This window comes from Miniopterus schreibersii, assembly GCF_964146895.1.
Source record: "Miniopterus schreibersii genome assembly, chromosome: 8".
Classification (NCBI taxonomy): Eukaryota; Metazoa; Chordata; class Mammalia; order Chiroptera; family Miniopteridae; genus Miniopterus; species Miniopterus schreibersii.
This window is the reverse complement of record NC_138109.1, coordinates 24,045,254-24,069,089: the sequence shown is the minus strand read 5'-3', so window position 1 is coordinate 24,069,089 and position 23,836 is coordinate 24,045,254. Positions and strand designations below refer to the sequence as shown.

Sequence of the window (23,836 nt, the reverse complement as noted above, 5' to 3'; positions counted from 1 at the left end):
ATCTATCCTTTCAGTTATTTTTTCATCTAATATTTTATTCCCATCTACCTATCCATCTGCTTATCTAATCATCCAGTGTCCCATCCGTCCATCTTCTTCCTGTCCTTCCTTTACTCTGTATTTCCTCTCATCCATCCATCCATCCATCCATCCATCCATCCATCCATCCATCCATCCGTCCACCCACGAGTCTTTCTCTATGCATCTGTTAAGTATCCACTCTTCTTTCTTCCATCCATCCATTCAAACTCACCAGTTATTAAGGTTAGCGAGACAGAGCACCTAACTCAGGGAACTTACGGCTTATAGTGTGAACGACCTCATGGAAACGTAGCAGCCCACAGAGCAACAGTGAGCATGTCGCAGTTCGGAGGTGGCTTCTGGGCCCAAAGGGACGCTGTGAGGCCCTGGCCTGCGTCACCCGGGCAGGCTGGCGGCGCCCTGCCTCTCCTTCCTGAGCACTCCTGCCCACAGGGCGCTGTGGCCTGGGAAGTGCTGAGCGCACGTGTCGGGGGCGGGGAGGGGGTGTTGCTACCTTTGTCCCGATTTCACAGAACAGCTGCCCCTGCTCATCGGCTGCGGGGCTGGACTGAGCACTTGAGGCAGAGTTAGCTGCCCCTTGATGATTCCGCGGGCATGGAGTGGGCAGAGCCTTGCCCAGCCTTTTCACCTGTGTCTGCACTGCACAGTGATCTAGGGGAAACTGAGGCCCACAACATTACTTCTCTAAGGAAGTCAGGGCTTGGGCCCCAGCCTCGTGGCTCCCAGTGGGCTGCCTTAGAGGTGTCCTCAACCAGAAGGGCATCCTCAGTCCCCAAACCATCATGTTGGTTAACGGGAGCCCTGCTGTCACCCCAGTACTTGAGATGGCCAAGCCCATATAATCTTGTTTGATGAGTGTCACCAGCTCCTGGGCCCAGAGTTAAATCAAAAGCAGGCAAAGCCTATTGCACGAGATGTCTTTTAATTTCTTTTTTGTTTGTTTCTTTAACCAGCATCTCACTTTCTCATTATACCCTGTGTCCCCTCACAGCCCACCCCACCCCCAGCTCCTGTATGCTGCCTTGAGCGGTGGCTGTGGCTGCACCTCCCAGCTTGAGTACAGGACCCTACCCAGCCCCTGAAGCTGGCAGGGTCTCAGCCGGTCTGAGAGGCCTGGCCTGCCAGCCAGGCGCTGCCGCTGGGTCCCCTGGGCCTGCCCTGGCCCCTGCCCTCCAGCCAAGCCTGAATTTGTTCTTGTTCCTTTCCAGGGAATCTGACTAAGCACATGAAGTCGAAGGCCCACAGCAAAAAGTGCCAAGAGATGGGGGTGCTGGAGGAGCTGGAAGCCGAAGAAGGTAACAAGTCGCCATCTTTCCTTTCCCCTCCTCTCCATGCCCCTGCTGCTCCTCTGCCTGCCCCCCTTACCATCCCCCTCCTTTCTGTCCTCCCCCCCCCCGCCCCTCCTCTCCCTCCCCTCCCTCTTCCATGCCTTCCCCTCCAGTTTTCCTAACTACAGGGCGGCAAAGGTTAAATTCACAGAGTGATCGCCCCATCTCATACACTGAGAGTCTGTGCTGTGCAGCGTAGCTGTTGTGCGTTACGATCTACCACGTGGGTGGAGTGTCTTGTGCTGCAGGGTGCTCAGTGAGTGTGTGTTGAATAAATTAATACATGAGTAATCTTAGTCAATGTTGACAGCACCCACTATATGTCAGGCATGTTCTAAACATATGCCATTGTATCTCAGCAAATTATCCCAGCAGCTCCTCACCGTGACACTGTAAAGTACACACTCTTACAGATTCCACGCCCACACTCCCACCTACACACTCTGGGCAGGGGACTGACCCCTGGGCCTTTTAAAGCTGGAGGCTTCAAGAGAGCCAAAGCCAGAGCTGTCGGCTCCCCCCTCCCATCCCACATCCCAACACCACATCTGGTCGTAGCCCCTCATCAGCAAGAGGCATATTATCAGAGGGGACAATGAGTCTAAGGCAGTGGGTCGGGCAGGACACTGCCCAGCATCAGTATCCAAGGAGAAGGCCATAAGGATTTGGGCAGGTGGACAGGCGGACAGTCCCCCCAACAGGGAGGCCATAGGCATGCCTCCTGCACTTGGCAAACCTTTGACCAGATTCCCTAACATCAGAATCAGAACTTTGTGTGTGTGTGTTTCTGCTTTTGTTTTTCTGATTTGGGGCTGTATTTGCAGTCTTACAAATGAGTTAGATCATATTTTATTTTAGGTGAAATAAATCACCTTTATTGAACAGAATACGATGAACTTGGAGCTGTTCCCCCAAAACAAGGAATGGGGTTACCATACTTATCAAGAATGTATATCAGGCCACTTACAGATGTCTCACTGAGTCCTCATGACTGGTGGTGGAAACTTGTGTTGCCCTTTTTAAGTTGAGGAAAGGAAAGCTCAGACAGGTAAAAGCAATGCCCAAGGTCACACATAAATGTTGGCTCCACACCACCCCAATGCCTGGTGGGCTGGACAGGAGCCTGAGCCCTCCCTGTGTGGGAAGCAAAAGATTATGACTGGCACCACACAAGGGTTCAACTGGGGGACCTTGGGCTGGTCTCTGCCTCTCTCCCAGCCTCATTCTCCCAAGGAGGCCAAAAGGATGACCATACCACCTTTTCTGAGGGTGAAATCAATGCATTCATTACTGAAATAATATCTGAGCACCAGGCCTGTTCCAGGCCCTCTTTTAGGTGCTGGAGATTCTGCAGTGAATAAGCATAGCTCCTGTCCTCAGGAAGTTTACATTCTAGAGGAGAGCTAGGCAATGAAAATGTGAATTGGGCAGGGCCAATGGGTATAAAGCAAAAACTGTTAAGTGAGGGGCTGGGAAGTATGGGGAGGGACCTCTGTTAGGATGATGCGAAGCCACTTGGGGTCTGGGAAGGGCTTTCCTTGTAGAGGGATCAGCAGGTACAGAGCCCCTGAGGACCAGAGTTGGAGGGAGATGAGGTCAGAAAGAGCTGAGGTGGTGAAGGTCAAGGGACGACTTGGCTGTTGGGTGAAGTGACCGTCTGACTTTCCATGACTCTGGCCGTGTGCAGAGGATGGCCGGTAGGGGGCGCCGCTGGAGGCAGTGATCAGGGCTGAGCACAAGTTGGCTTGGACCTGGTGGGCTGAGTGGAGGTGGGGAGAAGTGTCGGATTCCACATACATTCTGCAGGCAGAGTCAATAGCTTTTGCTAACACGCTGGGGGTGAGGTGGGTGGGGGACATGGGAAAAAAGGAGCCAAGGCCGAGTCTGAGGTTTATAGCCTAAGAGATTGGAAGCATGGCGTTGCTGCTTCCCACGAGAGGAGCAAGTCTGTTAGACACCCGGCGGGATCAGAAACACAGCCTGGGAACGACCGCCTCCCGGCGGCCAGGCCGCGCCGCAGCCCGCCCGGTGGCGAGGAGGTTGAGCGCCAGCGCCACCTCGCGGCCGAAGCCCGGGAGCGCCCTCGCGCACTTCATTCCGTCTCCGCGTTCCCAGGGCTGGGAGTCTGCAGGGATTTGTGGAGCCTTAAAGGTGATCCCAGCAGCGGCCCGCAGCTCTCTGAGGGGCGCTAGGAGTGGGTCCCCCGGATAGGGGCATGCCGCAGAGCCCTGCAGGAGCCCACATGTGGGGAGCCTAGCGAACCCTGCGCTGGGCAGAGGACCCTTGACTTCCATCACCCTGCAACGGGTGTCTTGGGCAGACCACCAGCCTGCTCTGAGCCTCAACAAATTCATCCTTAAAGAGGATCCTTAGGAGTCTTCCCTGCTGGATATCAGGAGACCCTGGTCCTGGCTCTCCCTCTGATCTCAACCGCGAGATGCTTGCAGTGCTGGCTGTCTGCTGAGGTCCTGGGTACTTGAGATAATAGCTTAGGGTTATCGAGACCTTACTATGTGTCAGATCCTTGCAATCCTCCCAACAGCTTCATGTGGTGGCTTTTATTATTCTTACCCCTGTTTTACAGATGAGAAAACTGAACACAGAGAGAGAAAGTAAGTTATCCAACATCATATAGCAAGGAAGAGGTGGAGCTGGGATTCAAACCCAGACCACTTTCTGCTTCTTGATGCATAAAATCACTTTTACACTGGCAGTATGACAACGCAGGAGTTGTAGACCTTAGTTCTGACTTGGCCACTACCCCTTGGGTGACCCGGGAGAAGCCCCTCTTGCCCCCCTCTAGGCCTTTATTTCTCCATATGAGGGTGAGGCCAGGTGAACTACTGAGGCTGAAGCAGGCCTCCACTAAAGACTTAGGCAGGGAAGAAAATGCCTGGGGCAAAACTGCAAAGTGTGTTTTGCACCCCTGCTCCCTTCCACGCCCCTGCTCCTTTCCACATCCCTGCTCCCTTCCATATCCCAGTTCCCTTCCCCTCTCTCATCTTCAGCTCCCAGCTGCCAGGAGACTCGGCCCTTGGCTCCATGGCCCTCCCTTCACCTGCTAGCCCCAGCTCCACCCCACAGTTTTTTACCTCCTGAATGCCCACTGTCATTCATTTCATGCATTTTACTGCTGCATATTGAGCTATTTGGAAGCATGAATGCTGCCCTTTCTGACCCCTGGGCATCTTGGCATGATGGGGTTCAGAAGCCCCGTTGCACCGGTGGCCTGAGTCAGCTTGTGTGTCCAGTTCTCTTAGTCAGTAGTGGAATGGGTGCTGGTATGTCTGAGTGAGGTGGTGGGACTGGCGATGAGCCTGAAGATGGGCGAGCGGGACCCAAACCCTCATGAACCTGCCAGGTGAGCCAGATGTTAGTGGAGCTCTCCTTAGAGTCCTGATTGCTGCTCATTTCAGAGATGCCCAAATGAGACCTGTGTCGCATTAGAGGTGACTGAGCTGGTTGGGGCTGCCCTACCAGAAGCCAGACTAGGAGGCTGATATTTCAGAGCTCCAGTCTCCCCCACCCCTCACTGGGAGCAGCTTAGGTTTCTGCAAGCGCAGCAGATCCTCTGGACAGGAGCTGCTAGGATGGGACACTGCTCTAGAAGCCTGAGGCCAGTGTAGCCCAACCCCCAGAGGCTGGGACCTGCACCTGCCCGATGCCATTGTGCCACCAGCAGTAGCCTGGCCATGGTGACAGATGTGTGTTTAGACTAAACGAGACTCAGGGCCGCTGGACTGGGCAGCATGGCTGCTGTGTCCCAGAACAATCATTTCTTCACTGTATTAAGAGTGAGCATAATTACTTGAGCCCTCACTATGCGTTAGGTGTGCATTTACTCTCAAACCCTGTGCGGTGAGACTATCCCGCTCATTTGACAAAGGGGAGACTGAGGCACGGCAAGGTGACTTAGCTTGCTCATAGTGGAACTAGCGCTGAAATACTAATGAAAAAATCAAAGCAACAAAGAGAGGCGTGGTTCACCCCCAGCACTACTACTTACCTTACTTGGGCAAGTGACTTAATCTCTCGCACCTCGGTTTCCTCATCTGTAACATGAAGGTGAGCGTGGGGCCGGCCTCACAGGATGAGGGGAGGCTAAATGAATCCATGCACGCGAAGCCCTGAGAGCCGAAGCTAGCACCTGTAGACACAAGGTGATTTTGTTCACCGTGATTATTTACCAAGTGTTCCAGTGTTTGTCATGTCCCTGGTCCCCTCAGTGATCCTGTGCCGTCGCCACGGCCTCCAGGCTTGTTGGCTGGTGAGGACACTGGGGCTGAGAGAGGAGCCTGGGGCCAGCTGTGACCGGGTCCCCTGTGTTTGCCCCGCAGGAACCAGCGACGACCCGTTCCAGGACTCGGAAGGGCGAGAGGGCTCGGAGGCGGTGGCGGAGCACCAGTTTTCAGACCTGGGGGACTCGGACTCAGACTCGGAGCTGGATGAAGATGAGGAGGAGGAGGAGGAGGAGAGCCAGGACGAGCGGCCAGGACTGGCCCCGGAGGCGCCCCTGCCCTGCGCGCCCGCCTCGCGCTCAGCGGCCCCCTCCCCTGACCGGGGCCCGCAGCCTCCGGAGGCCCCGCGGGGCTGCTCTGCGTCCAGCCAAAGCATCCCATGCCTCCGCCAGCTGGGACCCGCCCTTCCAGGCCCCGCAGACAAGGACACCAGCTCGGCCCTGGGCTCCAAGGCCTTGTCCCCGAGGAGGCCGTGGTCCCCCAGCAAAGAAGCAGGCACCCGCTCACCACTTGCCCACAAACATCCACTAACCAAAAGCGACTCTCCCCAGCGACAGTCACCGGCCCGAGAGCCGCAGGCCTCAGCGCCGAGCCCGCCTGGCTCCCACGGTGGCCCTCTCCCTTGTGGGTCTCCAAGACTCGAGCTGTCTCCTCCCACCCCCTGCCCCTTGGGAAGGGAGCTGCCCCCTCGAATGCATCTTCCCCCCGGACGCGAGGGCACCACAGACCCGGGCCCCCCCAGACACTCGCCCACCAGAAGCTGGTCATCAGTCCAGGCCGAGTCACCATCACGGTCAGTGCTGCCGGGAAAGTGGGCCCTGGCTGGGCCGGACAGCCCCTCGGCCGGCGAGCGCGGCCCACGCTCAGGGCTGGCCCCGCGGGCTCCCTGCCGGCCCGCGCCTCTACCTCACAAGCTGCTCCGCAGAAGCCCCGAGCCCTGCACCTCCGTGTGGGTGAGTTCTCGCCCCGCGTGGCTGGGCCACTCCTCCCCAGGGGGTGGGGGGCTGCAAATTCTCCCCTCCCTCGGGCTCCATGCCTGGAACTAAACACCCCTGCTGGCTCCGTGGTCACTGAGAACTTAGCAAATATTTACAGGCCACCTTCTGTGCGGGTGCCTGAAACCCGTTAATTTAGCCTCAGAAGCAGCAGAGCACAGGCTCGGAGCTGGCCTCACGCCATTCTCCTCCTTCCCCGTCCCCATCCCGTGTTCTCTGAGCAGATGGCAGAACTTAACCAAAATCATCACCTCTTCAACATCACTGTCACCAGCACCCTCAGAGATATCACAGTCAACACCATCCCTGTCACACCCCAGCACCACTGTTGTCCCCATTGCCAGCACCATCTCAGCATCATTACACTGCAGCCTAGCATTGCCGCTACCTCGTCAGCCTGGTCAGTGTCATCACGTCATTGTCAGCACCCACCACTGTTGTCACCACCATCCACCTCTGCACCACCATCACCACCCAGCACCATCCCTCCACCACCATCGCCATCCAGCACTGTCCTGTCACCGATGCTGTTGTAACCCCCAGCACTGACACCATCCTTGTTAACCTACCCTTACCTTCCAGCATCTTCTGTCACCATATTGTCATGACCTAACACCACGCTCCACCACCAGCAGCATCAACACCATCATTCAGAGATTCGCTCTTCTGGAGGAGCATGATGTAGGAGTCTCTCCTTGGTTTTTAATTTTGGGGTCACATTAAAATTCCTAGTGGTGGTGAAGGTCCAGAGCCTCCAATGGGAACTCATGCCCAAGGGTAAAGCTGGGTCAAGACCATTTTAGGAACAAGAGATTCAGTAGAACCAAGATACTGGCCAGGCACGTGGGGCCAGTAGCACCTCATCTCACCAGGGCACCTACCTCCTCTGCAGACGAGCATGCTGGCCAGAGGCATGACACCCATGGGCCTGAGCATGCGCCTGGTCAGTGTCATGTCTGGGATGGCCCATTGCAGGGCCCATTTCAGGGAGGGCCCAGTACAGGCTGTATTCTGGGCAGGGGACTAAAACTCGGTTCTGGCCCCAGTTCAGCCCAGACTTGCTCTGTGATCTCAGGCAAGTCCCCCTCCTCTTCTAGGCCTTGGGGTGGCCATGTGCCCAGCGTGTAACCTGGCCTTACCTTGTCTTGTTTTCTGACCCCAGCAGAAGGCCGAGTCCCGAAGTCCCTCCTGCTCACCTGGCCCTGCTCATCCTGTGTCCTCCCGACCCTTCTCCGCCCTCCACGACTTCCACGGCCACATCCCGGCCCGGACAGAGAACATCTTCAGCCACCTCCCTCTGCACTCGCAGCACTTGGCCCGCGCCCCGTGCCCCTTGATTCCCATCGGTGGGATCCAGATGGTGCAGGCCCGGCCGGGGGCCCACTCAACCCTGCTGCCAGGGCCCACCCAGGCCTGGGTCAGTGGCTTCTCCTGGGGTGGCAGCGACCTGACAGGGGCCCGGGAGGCCCAGGAGCGAGGCCGCTGGAGTCCTACTGAGAGCTCATCAGCCTCCGTGTCCCCTGTGGCCAAGGTCTCCAAGTTCACGCTGTCCTCGGAGCTGGAGGGCAGGGACTACCCCAAGGAGAGGGAAAGGACGAGCGGAGGCCTGGGCAGACCTCCTGACTGGGAGTCCCATATGGCTGTGTCTGCAGAGTCTGCATCCACACACAGCCCCCCCAACCCGCCCGAGACCTCGCCCCGGCCACCCCAGGGCAGCCAGGCAGAGTCCTGGAGCCCCTACGTGGAGTCACCACACACGCTGGCCAAACCCCCCACCTCTGCAGCTCGGCCACTGGACTGCAGCAGCTCCATGGGCTGCCTGGTAGAGGCCTCCACTCCCTTCCCAGCCCAGAGGAGGAACCTTTCTGGGGAACCCAGGACTGGTCAGGGCTCCCCTGAGCCCTCAGGAAGTGGGGGCCCCAGGGCACCTCCACACCAGCCCACCGACAGGGGCCCTCCAAGCACTTAGGCTCCCTCTCACAGCTTCAGCATCTGGCTTCCGGTGTTCGGCAACAGACGCTTCCAGACAGCTTCTCAAATCATCCCGCTCTCCCGGGCTCCCTCTCCTGTCTGTCTGTGTGTCCAAGCAGCTCCTGCTCAGCCCCCATCGGTTGTATCTTCCCATGTATGCAGTTACCTGTGCCTTTTTCTATACCTTTTGTTGCTTGAAAAGAAACAAACAAAAACATACACACACATAAAAAAAACCCACGAGGAGTTTGAGGCTGTGAATATTTTGTGCTTTTTGGAGAAAGAGTGTAGGTGGGGCCTCACGCTCCGCCCATGGGGTCAACAGCCGCCCCCCAAGGCTGGCAAGAGGCAGCCGTTTGCTGAGGGAAAGGGGATGCACTAAGGAAGAGAAAAAGACTTTTAAAAATATATAATTAAATGTAAAAGCAAGCACTCCTATGTACAAATGTGTATGTCCTATTTATTGCCACTTTATCCCACCCCAGCCAGTGGCCCCAGGCAAAGGGGCATAGACACAGGCAGAGAGATCCCACTCAGCCTCCATGGCCAAGCCCAGAAAATGCCAACTTCCTTTTTCCCAAGAAAAAGAAACTCTTTTCTTTTCCTAGGATTTCAACACAAAATTATAGCAGGTAGAAAGTAGTAATGAGCTGGTTGGTTCTCCCAGGGCTCCCAGATGAACAGGTGGTCTGAGTCATGGGCTTTTCCTGGCATTTGACCAGTGGACAACCCCCACCCCCACCTCCAGACCCTGGGCTGGGAAAGGAGCGCCAACCATCCGTCTCCTGGTTCCTGAGCACCTGACCGAGGCCTTACTCTCTGCGCGCCAGCCACAGGCTGCCTGCCTTGTTCTAGAAACTACCTGCAAGGCTGGAGTGGCAGGGCCCAGCCCCTAGGGGTCAAGATCCAAGGTGCGTAGCCTTGCTATTCCAGAGGCTAGATCTTAGGTTTCCTTTCACATTTGGTCCCTGGAGTACAAAGGGCCTTTTTTCCTCTGTGGCTGGGCTTTTCCAGTGCTTGGCACTGGAAATTTGCAGGACTGGCTCCCCCATCCCACCCCCGACACTGTCAGGCCTCCACTACCCTCAGGAAGTACCCAAACCATGACTGGTGGGAACTGCCCAGTCCTGCTCATTGGCCTAAATCCCTTTTTTAAAATTCTATATATATAAACACCTAGAAAGAGAGGCTGCTGTTTGATACTTCCCCGGGCTCCCCAGGTTCTCCTGACCTGGACGGGTTTTAATTGTCCCAAGTCATTTGAATTCTCCAAAGCAATCGGTTCTAGCTAGTGCCTCCATCCTACCCCCATCTCCTCCTTCCCGAAGCTACCCTGCATTTGCTGGGGAGAAAATGTGCTTTGTAAAAGAAGAATATGACCAAAAATTAAAATCCCAAATTGAAATATGGAATTTGAACTCTAACATGTTTACCCTGCTCTGGGAGAGGTAGATTTCCCCCTAACCCTCCAGAAATTATTTTCCTTAGTTTCTACAAGAAGAAGAAAGCATGTATCCCCCACACCCACACCCCAGACTGCTGAGGCCGTCTCCCAGAGCAGGGACCTCCCTGGCCATTCCCTAGTCCTCAGGTAGGCGGTAGGAGTCCTGTCCCCACAGAGGGCCCCTGAGCTGTTGTTTAGATGGACGCCATAAGGTGGAGCGGGTCGAGGCACTTCTGTGAGCTCCCCAGACTCAGCCATAATTCCCTCTTCCTCCAGTTCAGGGCCCTTCTTTGCTGGGCCCCTGCTGGGTTGACAAACTAGTCACTGGTCCAGCCTCCACCCACACCATCTAGTTCATTTTCCTTTGACCTCATCAGAGCTAAGAGTAAAAGGGGAAAGGAGAGAAAGGGTCTCCCTGGGGGCCGCTGGGCTCCAAGGTGCTGGGGGTAAGTTAGCAAGCAGTCCTTGGCTGCCTGACCCAGAGTTTGGGACTCTCACCCACCCTGGGAGAAGGCCAGCAAGCCAGGCCTTGACCATATTGGCACTCTTTCGGCCTGGCAGGAAGTGGGAAGGAACCCGGGCCCCACTCGGCCAAGGCCCAGGCCAGGGCTTTCCTCACCCTCACCTTTCAGTCCTACCCCTGGGGCTGCCCAGGGACTAGACACTTCAAGTGCTGAGGCCTGGGGGCTGGATAAAGGGCACTGCTTCTGCCCAGATTCGAAATGTTCTGGGCACAATCTTCCAGCCCCAGGCCCGCAAAGCTGCAGACTGGGTGCTCTGCTGGACTGGCCCCTGACCTTGGGGCTGGCCATACCCTTCCACCCGGCTCTGCATCCCCGGCTCTCCTGGGCATCATTCCGCCTGTATTTAGACAGCCCACCCACCAAGGTTTCCCTCCTGGGAGGTACAGTGCAGTCATGGACAGTGTGGCCAGCAGGGGAGAGTCCTCATGGTCACTCAGGCCACTGGCACAGGTAGAAGAGACCCAGACCAGGAGTCACTGGAGACCCATTTCTCAATGACAGGGACACAGTGCACAAACAGAATCTGGCCTAAGGGCTACTGCCCCACACAGGTGCTCAGGGGCAAAATCGATGCCACTAGTCTGGGTCATGTGTCACTGGCATTGCTCTAACCCCCTCTGCCAGATTATATTCCCCTGAACACAGAGTCCCAGCCCGCACACACGCCTTCATCATTTGGAAAAAGGCTCTTGCTCCCTGCTATTGCCAGGCCCCCTGCCCTGCTCCCAACCACTTCCACCTTTCCCGTTTGCCTGTGACACTATTGTCCAGGTTAAGGGAGGCAGTGGGAAAAGCAGCGCTGATTGGTGAGCACAGCCACCAATTGCCTGCTCTGTGAAAAGGTGGGGGATGGCCATTCCTTGGCACAGGACTGCTCTGGTCTCGGGGGGTTAACTTGGGGGAGGAACAACCTGCTGAGTTTCAGAGACAACACCTGCTCCCAGGCCCACCCTTCAGGACACCCTTCACCCTCAGCAAGCTCAAGGTCACTCTGAATACTAACCCTGTTCCTCTCTGTGGCACCTTCCCCAGGTGCCCTGCCCGCTGCTTACACTTTGGTCCCACCCACTGAGACCCTCCTGGAGCCTGATGGCAGCGGCCTGCCCACTCTCCCACCTTCCTCACCTGCAACTTCCAGACCCACAAGTCCCTCTGCCTCCCTCTGTGGGGAAAAGTCTGAGAGAATTCTTCCTCTTGCCCCTACTCCATTCCCACCTGGCCCTTTGGGATAGAAACAAGCAATATATCTGAGCTGAATTGCTCTCTAGTCCCTTCTTCAGACAAATCCTTCTTCAGCTACAGTCCTGCCCGGGTAGCCATCCTAAGGGACAGATCTGCAGCATTGACCAAGGGGAGACGGTTCCCAGAGGCCCATTCCACAAACTCTGCTTCTGTGTCGTGAATCAGTCGCTTTCCATTAGAAACTGCTTTGGCACTTACGATCACTTTACTAAACTTAGTGTTAAAAAAAGAAGAGAAACGGAAAAAGGAAACGTAGGCCAATGTAAGATACATGCTCTCTGTAAGATAAATATTTGCCTTTTTTTTCCTAAAAGGTGTATGTATTCTGTCTGTGAAATTGTCTGTAGAGAGTTTCTATGTTCTTAAATGGCAATACATTCCAAAAATTGTACTGTAGATATGTACAGCAGCCGCACTGGGATGGGGTAGTTTTGCCTGTCATTTTATTTAATCTCCGGTTTTTACACTTGCATCTTGCAATGTCGGTATGGTATATATCAGTGCAAAAGAAAAAAAACTCAACACAAAAAAAATCCATGCAGGTCTAAAGCACAGAGTCTGACGTACAAAAGGAAAGAAATGCTCAGTATTGATGTGTGTGACCTTTGTTGTAAATTACATCTGTACTGTGAATGAGAAGTTTTTACAAGTATAATAATTGCCTTTATTACAGCTCTGGCTGAGTGTTCAGCCTGAGGATATTTTTTAAAAAAAACACACACAGCATGTTGGAATAAATTTGAAAATCCCAACATAGCCCACTTGCCTGGCTCATGGTTTTTCTTGAGAGTTGTCAGATGCTCGAGTTGGAGGGACACTCAGTGTCCCAAGTGCTTGATTTACTATAGAGCAATCAGGTCCAGAGAAGGGAAGTGACCAGACCACATAGCTGGGGACTCTTGCGACCCCTGGCTTCTGGGCCTGGTGAGGAGGCACCAGATCCATCACCACTTGGTTTGGGGTCTGCATTCATTTCCTAGGTCTGCCGTGACAAATTACCACAAACGAGGTGGCCTAAAACAACAGAAAGTTATTCTCTCACGGTTCTGGAGACCAGAATTCTGAAATCAAGGTGTAGGCAGGGTTGACTCCCAGAGGCTGAGGGAGAATCTGTTCTGTGCCTCTCCTAGCGGCTGGAGGCTGCAAACAGTCCTTGCCATTCTTTGGTTTACAGCCGCATCACTCTGACTTTGGCCTCTGCCTTCACATCTCTGCCTTCGTGGGGTGTCTCTTCTCCCCTTCTCCTCTAAGGGTACTCATCACTGGGTTGGGGCCCTCACTAATCCAGGATGACCTCGTCTTGAGATCCTTAACTTAATTACATCTGTAAAGACCTTTTTTCCAAATAAATTCACACTCACAGGTTCTGGGGACTAGGACATAAGCTAAATCTTGAGGGGCTCACCATTCCACTCACTATGGACATGGAATCAGATCGTGGCATGGCCACTCACTGCTTGTGTGACCTTGGGCAAGTTAAACAACCTCTCTGGGGCCTCGGTTTCCTAATCTGTAAGGTGGAGGGTTATTGTGAGGATTCAGTGAGATAGTATATACAGGGTCTAATGAGCCTTGAAGGTAGCGAGTCTTCAACAAATATCCTCTGAGCAGGCCTTGCATGGGGCCCTGGGGTTACAAGGATGAAAAGATAGGTATGGGTCCCCACCTTTGGTACTCAACAATGATTTGCTGAGCACCAGTGAGGAGCCAATCATCAAATACAGCAGATAGTCCCTCCCTCAAAGAGCTTACGTTCTAACAGGAGAGGCCGTCCTTAAGCAAATAATGACATCATTAATTACTCAATCTCAGGGGCCTTAACTGCTGAGGCAGAGAGAACAAAAACTGTAGCCCAGAGAGTCTGAGTCACCCTAGAAAACTTCCCTGGAAAACTCCTGAAGGTGGGTGGAGGAGGGGAAGGAGCAACTGAAAAGGTTGATAGGCCATCAGGAGAGGTCCTCCAAATTGTATTTATTTTCTACACCACCAAGCAATTAATTCAGTTTTGACACTATCTACCAGGAGATAGCACCAGATCCCCCAGGTTAAGGACTCAGTCCCACAAGACTAGCCCCCTCCCCGCCACTTTAATGCCAATCATAAACTCACGTTGTCACCTGTGCTTCTGACGGACCAGCTACAGATCAGAGGTTCCCTCTGCCCCCTCCTTGAGTTCAATTAATTTGCTAGAGTGGCTCACAGAACTCAGAGAAACGTTTACTTACATTTGCCAGTTTGTTGTGTAAGGATAGGAGGATTTCATGTCCTGTCTGAGCACACCCCTCTCCCAGCACCTCCGCATGTTCACCAGCCTGGAAGCTCTCTGAACCCTGCCCTTTTGGGTTTTCATGAAGGCTTCATTTCTCAGGCGCGAATGACTAAATCGTTGGCCACTGATTCAACTTCTAGCTCCTCTCCCCACCTGGAGAAAGTCAGGAGGGTGGGACTAGAAGTTTCAACCTTCTATTCACATGGTTGGTTCTTCTGGCAACCAGACCCCTCCTTAGGTTAACTAGGGGCTTTCCAAAAGTCACGTCATTAACATAACAAAGGACATCTCTATAGCTTAGGGAATTTCAAGGTTCTTAGGAGCTGCTCTGTGCCAGAAACAGGTAAGACCAAATATATATTTCTTATTATAAATCATAATATCACAGGCCTTATGTTAATGGTGAACAGCACCAGGCATTACTGGTGAAGTTAGGCCTTGGTCCTTGAATTTAGCTAAGAAAGAATTCAGAACGAAGAACTCTATTTATAAGAGAAAGTTTATTTAGAAAGTCCGAGAGGTAAAAGTGAGCCAGCTGGGCTGCGTGGACTCAGGAAAAAGTTTACAGAGGCAAAAAAATAAAAGAGCCCTTGGAGCTTAGGAGAAAGGAAGTAAAGTTATGCGTCTTGAGGGAAGAAAGGGGGAAGGAAAGGCATGGTCATGCTCTACAGAGAGCTAGCACCTGCGGGAAGAAGGGAGTGGGGAAAGAGAGGACATGAGGGGTGGGGCAGAATGCTGAGTCCTTCTTGAGGGCTTTTATCTGGTTTCCACAGGTGGGGATTTTAGGGCAGGTCTAGGGAGAGGATCTCATATTTTCCAGGTATATCCTCTCAGGGTCATGGTCTCCACTGATGGGTCATCATCAATGCAGCTGGTCCTGATGTCAGCCATGGTGTTCCTTAGTTTGGTTTTACTGCTTTTCTGGGCCTGGAGCTGAAGTGCAACTGAGGCCTAAATGTTATCTGTAGTTTGACCAAAACCCTGTCTCTGTGGTGAACAGACCCGAGGCTTTGTTCCTAGGATTATTTGATGTTGGCCAGAACCTCATTGTCCTGAGGACTTAATGCTTATGGGAGTGGTCGTGCAAGGGCTTGTATGGGAGTTATATGAGGCTATCCTCTGGCCCCCTTGTTTCCCCTCTAAGGGGGTCTAATGCATGATTATCCACATGCAGGGGAAGAAAGGTAAGGGGAGTGGCCCAACCATATGACCAGAGATATGAAAGGTCAGGGGTTCTGAACCTTTATATGCTAGGGGAGGAAAGGTCACCCTGGGGGCGAGGTCCCACCTTACAATGCTTGTTTTCCTAGTTTTGCCTGTTGCTAGGCACTGGGGCTTTCTGCGCTGGTGACATTCTGTACCTGACCTATCGCTGCTACTCTGCTCATGTCTATCCAACCTTCAACTTAGACACAGGAAAAAACGCCGCCTTGAAGTTTAGCACTAAGAACCTGTGGGGGCTGTTTGTTTCAGCACCAAGGGGATCATTACTGGCTAAGGGGAAACCTGGGCTGGCTCGTGGCAGGCCCTCCGTAGATACTGCTGCATGCTGAATAAATGGTGGTGGTGCTGGAGGCAGGTGGCGGTGCTTGAGGACGGAGGAGAAGGTGAGGAATCACCTGCCCAGGGGCCTGAGGTGGAGGGCAGAGGAGAGCCGGGGCGGCAGCTGAAGCGCGGAATGGGGCCCAGGGAAGAAAGACTCGAATGTGTTAGGGGGCTGGTGGGAAGGAGATGGTGAGATCCAAGCCGGCTTGATTCGGAGGAGATGCAGCCACTCCTCCCACTGTGACTCGAGAAGAGGCGCAGGGAAGTCAGTGTGCCTGCTGCTTGGTGACAGGAGGGGAGGGCCTCCTGCAGGGGAATTCCTCTGTGACACCCAATGAAGTCACCTGCTGAGCAGGAAGGAGGACGCTACTGAGGGAAAGACTGGAGGCTTGAGCAGGTGCGAGTGACCTCTGAAGGGAGCAGGAGAAAGCCAAGGAGGGAAGCCACGGCTCCCTGTGACAGTGAGGTCTGGTGCCCCTTCTGCCCAACCTGTACTTCCTCCGGCAGTGCCCCGCAGCCATGCCCTGGACAGGGAGGGGGCGGCCGGTAGAGTCCTCCAGGGTGGGGTCTTGCCAGGCCACCGGACAGACAGACAGTGAGGTATGGGAGGTGAGAGCATTGACAAATGGAGGTGAGGTCTCGGACCACTAAATTTGTGGGCTGGGAAGGAAGCAAACAGAAAAAGGCTGATACGGAAAAAGACCAGAGGTCAAGTGACAAATTTGGATAAAAACAGAGAAGAAAATGTTATGAGTTGTCTTAGCTCCTTATTCTAGAGATGGGACAGTTGTGGATGGAGCCGGCGCTGGGCACAGGTGAGGGTGCTGAGGCGGAGCGGGAAGGAAGGCCACTGAAGAGCAGGCGCCGGGACGTGAGCGTTCGGTGTGGGGAGTGGGTGTCGCAGGTGGAAAGCGAGGTCATCGCTGATGACGCCAGGGCCCGGGTGGAGCCCCAGGCTCTGAGCGGGTGTATCAGTCAGGATAGATGCTGTCATGCTGCAGAAATAAGTAGCCCAGTTTTCGTGCCAGGGCTTGTGTCCAGCATTTTACAAATCCCATAGAGCTCTAGGGCTTGGACCCCCACACGTGAAAGCATGAGAAGTGCATGTGAATTCCCTGAAAGACCAGCCACCTGCCCCATCCGTCCTGCCACAGGGCCTCCCGCAGCCGCTCTCTAGAGTTCACGAAGCGCTTTCTCCTTTGGAGTGAGGTGGGATGGAGCATACTGCCCCACCCCCCTTGTACAGGCAAAGGACAGAGACCAAGATCACACTCGGGCAAGTGCCAGGGCCATGGGCCCCGGTTACACCTGACCCAGAGCCTCAGGAGGGCTTGTGCAGCTATCTGGCACTGAGGCCCGAGCCAACCTATGCCTGGCTCCTGTCCAGGGTTGCACGGGGCCTGCAGGGCTCAAAGATCCTGCCCTCACCCTGAGACCTGGACCCTCTCTGGAGTCCACGCTCTGTCCTACAAACTCCCCGGGCCAGGCAGCTGCAGACAGGGCAGCCTCAGAAGGCAGGCAAGACTGAGGTGGGCATGCGCAGAGAGAAATGGGACGAAGGAAGGGTCAGGCGAGGACAGAGCCGGGCTGCAGGGAGCATGCTGGGGCTGCACTGCATGGGGTCATCTTGGGCTTATGAGATCCTGGGTGGGGGAGCACTTATCACCTCCCCACCTTTGTAGAGAAGGAAGATGGCTCAGACAGGTGACTCTGCTTCCCAAAGTCATAGTGGTTGGTGGCAGGGCTGGGATTTAAAACTGAGCCCCTACATTCAGTAGTGGTTGGCTTCCTGTGGAGAGAGAATCTGGGCCTCTTTGCTGCCCAGCAGCCCTCCAACCTGGGTCAGGGATAGGGGACCCTGGGATACACATCCCCCAATCCCATCAAAACCACTTGGAGACACTGCTGCCAATCGCCCCCTTTTATAAATGAGAAAACTGATGTCTGGAGTGAGGAAGAGTTTGGCCCAGGGCCAGGGCTAAGATTCCCAAACCCTTAGCAGAGCCACCTGTACCACCCCACCCACCTCTCCTCTACCCTAGGCCTGAGTTCACCTGCCCAGCTCTGCCTTTTTAGGAAAGGAAAAGAGCAGGCAGGTGGGCAGGTGGCCACGCTAATCCACCAGCTCCTGGCAGCTCTGGTTACAGTGGTTTGAGGCCCAGGGAGCCAGGCTGGGAGTGCCAGCCCAGCCAATGGGTGTCGCCAGCTGAGCTCCCTTGCCAGAGCCATACAAGGCCTTGCTGCAGCCCAGTCCTGAGCCGGCACAGGGCAGCCCCAGGGCCGGCACCTGCCCCACCCGGGAGCCTGCCAGCCCTGCACGTCCACGGACTCTGCCTAATCCAGCCCGGGAGCAGGGAGGGCTGTGGTGCACGTGCACCAGGCCCAGGGCTCCCCAAGGTCAAGAAGGTGGCACTGACAGGGCAGAGGCCAGAATCAGGTCAGGGCCTGATCAGCAGTGGGGATCCCAGCTGGAGTCAGGGGGTGATAGAGCCCAGGCCTGGTCCAGGCTAAGCCATCTCTTGACAAGGTATCCTTCTGGCCTGACTGGCTACCTGTCCTGCCCCCTCCACCTCTGGGAATAGTCTCAGCAAAGTTAGTATCTGATCCCTTCTGGGGTTTTCCCAGGGTCCACGTCCCAGCTCATCCAATCCATCCTGGGTCTACGGCTACATGCAGCTCGCAGAATTAGGGGTGTCCATTAGTGTGTGCATTCTGTGGGAAGTGTATACATATGTCTCCTTGTGGACCTTATGTGGGCCCATTGTCACTGCTGTGGGTCAGGGCTTGGTATGGTAAAAGCAGGTGGGGACAGGCAGACCCTCCCCTGCAGAGTCCATCCCATCTATCAGCTCATACAGCCTCTACCTTAATGCTCATAAGATCCCTGGGAAGTAGAAAGTCTTGGCCCATTTGAAAAGCAAGGAAACTGAGTCACAGAGAGGTTATTTGCCCAAGGTCAGGGTGCCAGGATTTAATCCCAGAGCAGTCTGACTCTAGACCACTGCGCCATGCAGACTCTCCTCTGGGAATTTCAGATCCTAGAGGGACAGGGGGCTGCCATTTAGACCAAAGCATGAATGGAGGAATGAAAGTCACTGTCATAGATGAGAGGACCCTTTGCTCCCAAGTGAGGTAGGGCTTCTCCTGGTTCCCAGGCCATGGCCACGGCTGCCAATGTGTGCAGCAGCCCACGTGGAGCTTCCTTGGTCACCACCGACAGTGAGGTTTGTCATGGAAGTCACTGGGTTCGAGCAGCGTTGTGTGTCCTACATGAGCCAAGCTGAACTTGAGGCCAAGACTGCGGTACTCTCCAGGGCCACCCGGCAGGTGAGGGAAACATGCCCACATGGGGGGTGACAGGCTGGGCTGGCATTGGGCTCTGTTTGCTCACCCAAGAAAGGAGGAGATAAATATAGACACAGGATTACTCAGACACAGCCTGGGAAAACCTGCTCTGAGCCTTGACTTCAACCCAGGCCCAATCTTACCTTCACTTGCCTGCCCACTCCGTGCCAGCTGCCAGGCCCTCCTGCCTCCTCCCAGGACTCCCCAGCTGGAAATTTCAGGACAGCCCTCCCTACCTGCTCTCTGGGGCGGGGCAGAAACTGAGGCGCAGAGAGAGCTGGGTGCTTGTTTCAAGTCCCACAGTAAGTTAGAAGCAGGGAAAGTTAGGACAGCACCAGCACAGGAGCCATCTTTTCAGGCCCAGGCCCCACACCAGTCCAGACTCAGTTTCCCCATCTATGAGATGGAGGTCTGGTGCACCTTGCCTTCAGTTCCTTGGGCCTGCATGTAAGATGGAGTGGGTGAGGCCGGGGTCTCGTGCACAAGGAGATGTTGGCCCAAGCAGCATGGGTATGGCTGAAGCACACACTCAGAGCCACACTGCGTGAGCCATGTGTCAGCTCTAGGACTTCATAAAAGTTACTTAACATATTTGTGCCTCAGTTTCCTTATCTCTAAAGTGAGAATAATAATGACTATTATTCTACATTCTGATAGGATATAAATATTATATATAATATCTATTATATACATATAGTATAATAAAAATAGCCTAATAATGGCACCAGCCTCCTGGAGAGTTAGGATTAGATAAGTTACCACACGCAAAACTCTCACACAAGTACCTGGTGCAGAGCAACTGCTCCACGCATGTTTATTATTATCCAGCTGAAGCAGGTGGGGGCTGGGATACAAGGGGCCTGGGTGCGCGGCTCCAAGGGAATGGCCCGGCCTGGGTTCTGCAGTGCACAGGTCTCCACTGTGCTGTGGCCCCTATGGCATCTCTCTTCCCTCCCTGCCCCTCCTGACAACTTCTAAAGTCAGGCATTCACAGATTTGAATGCTGGCTCCACCACTTACAGGCTGGATGAGTGACTGGCCCTCTTTGAGCCTCGGATCTCACTTTTATCCCTCCTGGGACTGGTATGAGGTTTAAGCAAAGGAATCTGTAGGAAACATCCAGCTCAGCCAAACAATGGGCTCTCCACACTTGATCTCATGCTGATCCCCTTCACAGCTTCCTCCAGTGGTGGTAAACTTGGCCCACACTTAGTGCATGACCCTCACATGTGCAAGGGCTCTTGGCTCTGGGAAACACATGCCCCCCACACACATCGTGCGCGAGCACAGGTCTACAGGCCTGGAGGACCCCTAGGGATTCTTAAGTTCCTTCCTACACAGTTGCCCCCTACACCCCTCAAGGACTCAAGCACATCCACACAAGTGTCGGTGCGCCCCCCCCCCCACATATATGGACGCATAGGGAACAGCCACACATACATATGCTCACCTATGCATGGCACAGAGAGGCATGCGATGCAGGTGTGCCCCTGCACATCCTTGTGAGCACGCACGCTCCCACGCTCAGGGTTGTCCTAGCTGGGCCCGGCCCTGAGGTGGCCGTCCTCACAGCAGAGGAATGCAAACAGCTGGGGACGCTCTGCCAGCGGACGTGAGGGAAAGGCCCAGGGGAAACCACACGAGCAGGAATCTGGGCAGGTGTGCCAGACCGAGGCGGGGCTCTCGGGTGCCAGGAATTGTGCCGGGGGGGGGGTAGGATGTGCAGACACCTGCTCTCCAGTCTCTCCCATCACCCTGTGTCCTTGGAGTCTCTGGGACTTGAAAGCCAAAGGGTCTTACAGACCATCATCCTCTACCCAAGGCTAGCAGGTTCTACCTTGTTGGGTAGCAGGGCCCTGTCTCCCTCTGAGCTGCAGTCTGGTCTGAGATGTGAGGGGCCATGCGAGGTGGTCTTCCTTACTGGGGAACCAGAAGAATCTATAACCAAAGAGATCTGCAGGAGGAGCTGTGCTGTCACTGACTGGAGTCAAGGGAGGTGATGGAGATAGCATGGAAGCCACTAAAACTCTTGGGTAGCACTCGCGCTGACCCAGCAGCCACTGTGTGCTAAGGCTCGGGTCTGGTAACTCCCTGAATGCTCACAAAGGGGACCCTGTTCCCCGTTTATAGATGTGGAATCAGGTGCAGAGGTGGATAACCTGCCCAGGACCCAGAGCTGGCCAGCTCCAGAGCCCAGCGTCTAACCATAGCGCAGTGTGGCCTCTGCCACTGGGAAGGTGTTTACAAGTGGGGCCTAAGCACTATGGGCAGCATGACAGGTACTGTCCTAGATGCAGGGACCTCTGGCCCCAGGTCGCCTTCCTGGGCCCCTGCGCCATCAACCCTCTTCAGGTCACAGCTGTGCCACCTATGGATAAGGCCACTACACTGGGTGGGGCCAGGCTCAGAGCCATCTGGGGATTTTGACCTCTTATGCCAGTCCCCATCACTGGGGACCAACTGAGACTGGGTAGGGGCCACGTCGGGGTACCAAGGTGGGAACAAGGCCTCTGCAAGGTCAGCCCGGGGTGGGGAGAGGCCATCACTATCTCTCCCGCACAGAACATATGGCCTAAGAGAGACAGAAGCCAAGGAGTTCCAAAGAGACTGAGCAGGGGGAGCGGCTGGTGAGGACCACAATGAGGACCTGCCAATTGCAGAGTTCCCGAGGCCAGGTTGACACTGGTGGCCTCCTGTGAAAGGCTGCCAGGCTAACTGGGACCCCAGTACTCCATCCCCATTTGTTTACTAGATGGGACTGAGCTGGGGTAGGGCACTATGCCCTGGTGTCCGGGACCTTGTGGATGACAGAAGGGGGAATAGAGAGAGTGCATAAAAAATCCCACCCAGAGTACACTCCCTACACCCCATTGGCCTTCCTGCCTTGCCCCCTATAGGTTCTACCCATTTAGTCCTGGGGAAGCTAAAGTGAGAAAATGATGGCACAGTCATGGGAGGACCCAGCAGGCAAGTGACATGCCCAAGGCCAGCCTGGGTAGGAAGGATTCTGACTCCAGCCACCACTGCTCCTTCTGAGGACACCCAGAGCGGAGGCTCAGACCTTCCTGCTACACTGCCCAGAGCTGGCCACATCAGCACCACCCAGCATCTTGCAATGCCCAGCCTGCCCCTCGGCCCAGGAGGAGGGTCCACGTGGCCCCAGCTCCCTTCAGCTCTAAGCCAGTGCTAGAATGTGACAGATGACTTCACCTCTCTGAGCCTCAGTTTCCACAAGCAGCAGTGCCACCACTCAGGGCTACTCTGATCATTAGATGGCACCACATTTAGAAAGATCCAGGCACAGCTCGGAACGCAAAAGGCCTGAGTGTGGCCATGTGTAGTTTCCAAAGACTTTTCGAGGTCCCCACACTTTCCGAAGTATTTCTAGGCTTGGGAACTCATTACCCAACACAGGACTCTGGGGAAGGAGAGCAAGGAGCCAGTGTCACTCCGCTTGTCATCTGGCCAGACCCAGGCCCAGAGAGGGGGGAGTGACTTGAGGGAAACACACAGCAAGCTGGAGGCAGGGCTTGGAAGATTCATGCTCTGCTTCCTTCTCCCACACTAGCCTCAATGCGGAGAAGGGGCCACAGGCCCCAAAAGTGGGCAGCCTTAGGGTCTTGCTGTGGCTATTTGACCTCCATGCCACCCACTGGCTCTTCCAAGGCAGCTGCCTTTCTCTCCCTGGGAAACCCTTCCCCAAGTTGTTTCCCTGTGACCCCCGCAGGGGTCTTGGGCTGCCAGGACCATTTAGAGCCAGGGGCCCTGAGGCTTGGGGATACGCGGGGCCTCCCGAGGTCTCCTGGAGTCCCCTTAGTCCAAGAGCCGGGAGGGGGGCGGAGCGCATGTGGCCTTGCTGCCCGCGCAGTGATGTCAGCCCCGCCGCGCCCCGGTCCCAGCACGTTCGTCCGCAGATTGGGGAACAAAGAGTCCTGTGCATTCCTCCGTGCTGACTCAGGGCTGTCACGTAGCACGCCGCCGCATGCAGCTTTGCCCAAAATTGGTTGGGAGGCGAGGGCGGGCCGACCGGGCAGCCCGCGCAGGTCTGCAGCTCGTTCAGGCTCCATGCTGCTCCCCTATAGCCGCTTAGCTCTTGGTCCCCAGCTTGAGGATTTCTCTAAACAGGCAGGAGAGGGAAAAACAGTGGGGCCCCCCGCTGGTCCCCACCAGGGCCAGGCAGGTTTCAGGAGGTGGGGCCACCGGCTAGGGATGGGAAGGTGAGCCAGGTGCAGGTGGCAGGCTGGGTGGTCAATCCAGGCCCCAGGGCACTGCTTGTCTTTAAGCCTCGGTTTCCCCATCTGCCAAATAGGGATGTACAGGGCACGGTTGTGTAAGCGCTTGGTATGAGTTATCTCACCTAAATCTTACACCTGAGGCATAAACACTGATTACCTTGAGGTCACACAGAGTAAGCTGCAGAGCTAGGATTTGAACCGGGTTTTAAGGTTCCAGAATCTGCATCCCTAATACGCTAATGTGCTCAGTGCAGAGTCTGGCACACAGTGTGTGTCCTCCCTGCCCCCTGCCCCTTGGTGGTTAAGACCAGGTCCCCCACTTCATCTCATTAACCCTCCATGCGCTCATCTACAAAGGGGGCGCCTGCAGAAGGGCGCTCTCCAAGGGTTGCTGGAGAAATTACAAGAGAGGGTCCCTGTGTGACTGGTGGAAGGAAGGGGAACAGGCAGGTTTGGTTCAACAAACCATCCTCCAGGCTCCCCCTGGCCATCTGGACCAACACCAAAGTATGGAGAGGGGCGAAGCTAAGCCCGGGGTCACCAGCTGGGCCAAGCTACACAGGGAAGGCCCTCTTTAGGGCAACCAGGAGGCTGGGAAGCATTGAGTTGCCTGTGCTGCTTTGGAAAATGAGGCAGAGGGAGCGTCCCTACCATGATC

At 55.1% G+C, this 23,836-nt stretch overlaps 1 protein-coding gene across 2 annotated transcripts in view; it reads left to right on the top strand.

Moving 5' to 3' along the window:
- HIVEP3 (HIVEP zinc finger 3) overlaps nt 1-9,394 on the top strand; it is a gene marked incomplete at its 5' end in the record, with an annotated part of 45,823 nt that extends 36,429 nt beyond the window's left edge. Inside the window, 3 exons of one of the 2 annotated variants that reach the window (XM_081144378.1) lie at nt 1,251-1,337; nt 5,708-6,561; nt 7,766-9,394. In XM_081144378.1, the coding sequence (XP_081000504.1) occupies nt 1,251-1,337; nt 5,708-6,561; nt 7,766-8,572 (1,748 nt within the window). In that variant the 3' untranslated portion in view covers nt 8,573-9,394. The remainder of the gene's footprint in view (nt 1-1,250; nt 1,338-5,707; nt 6,562-7,765) is intronic. The other variant, XM_081144377.1, reaches the window with a different exon arrangement.
- Between the last annotated feature and the right edge of the window lie 14,442 nt (nt 9,395-23,836).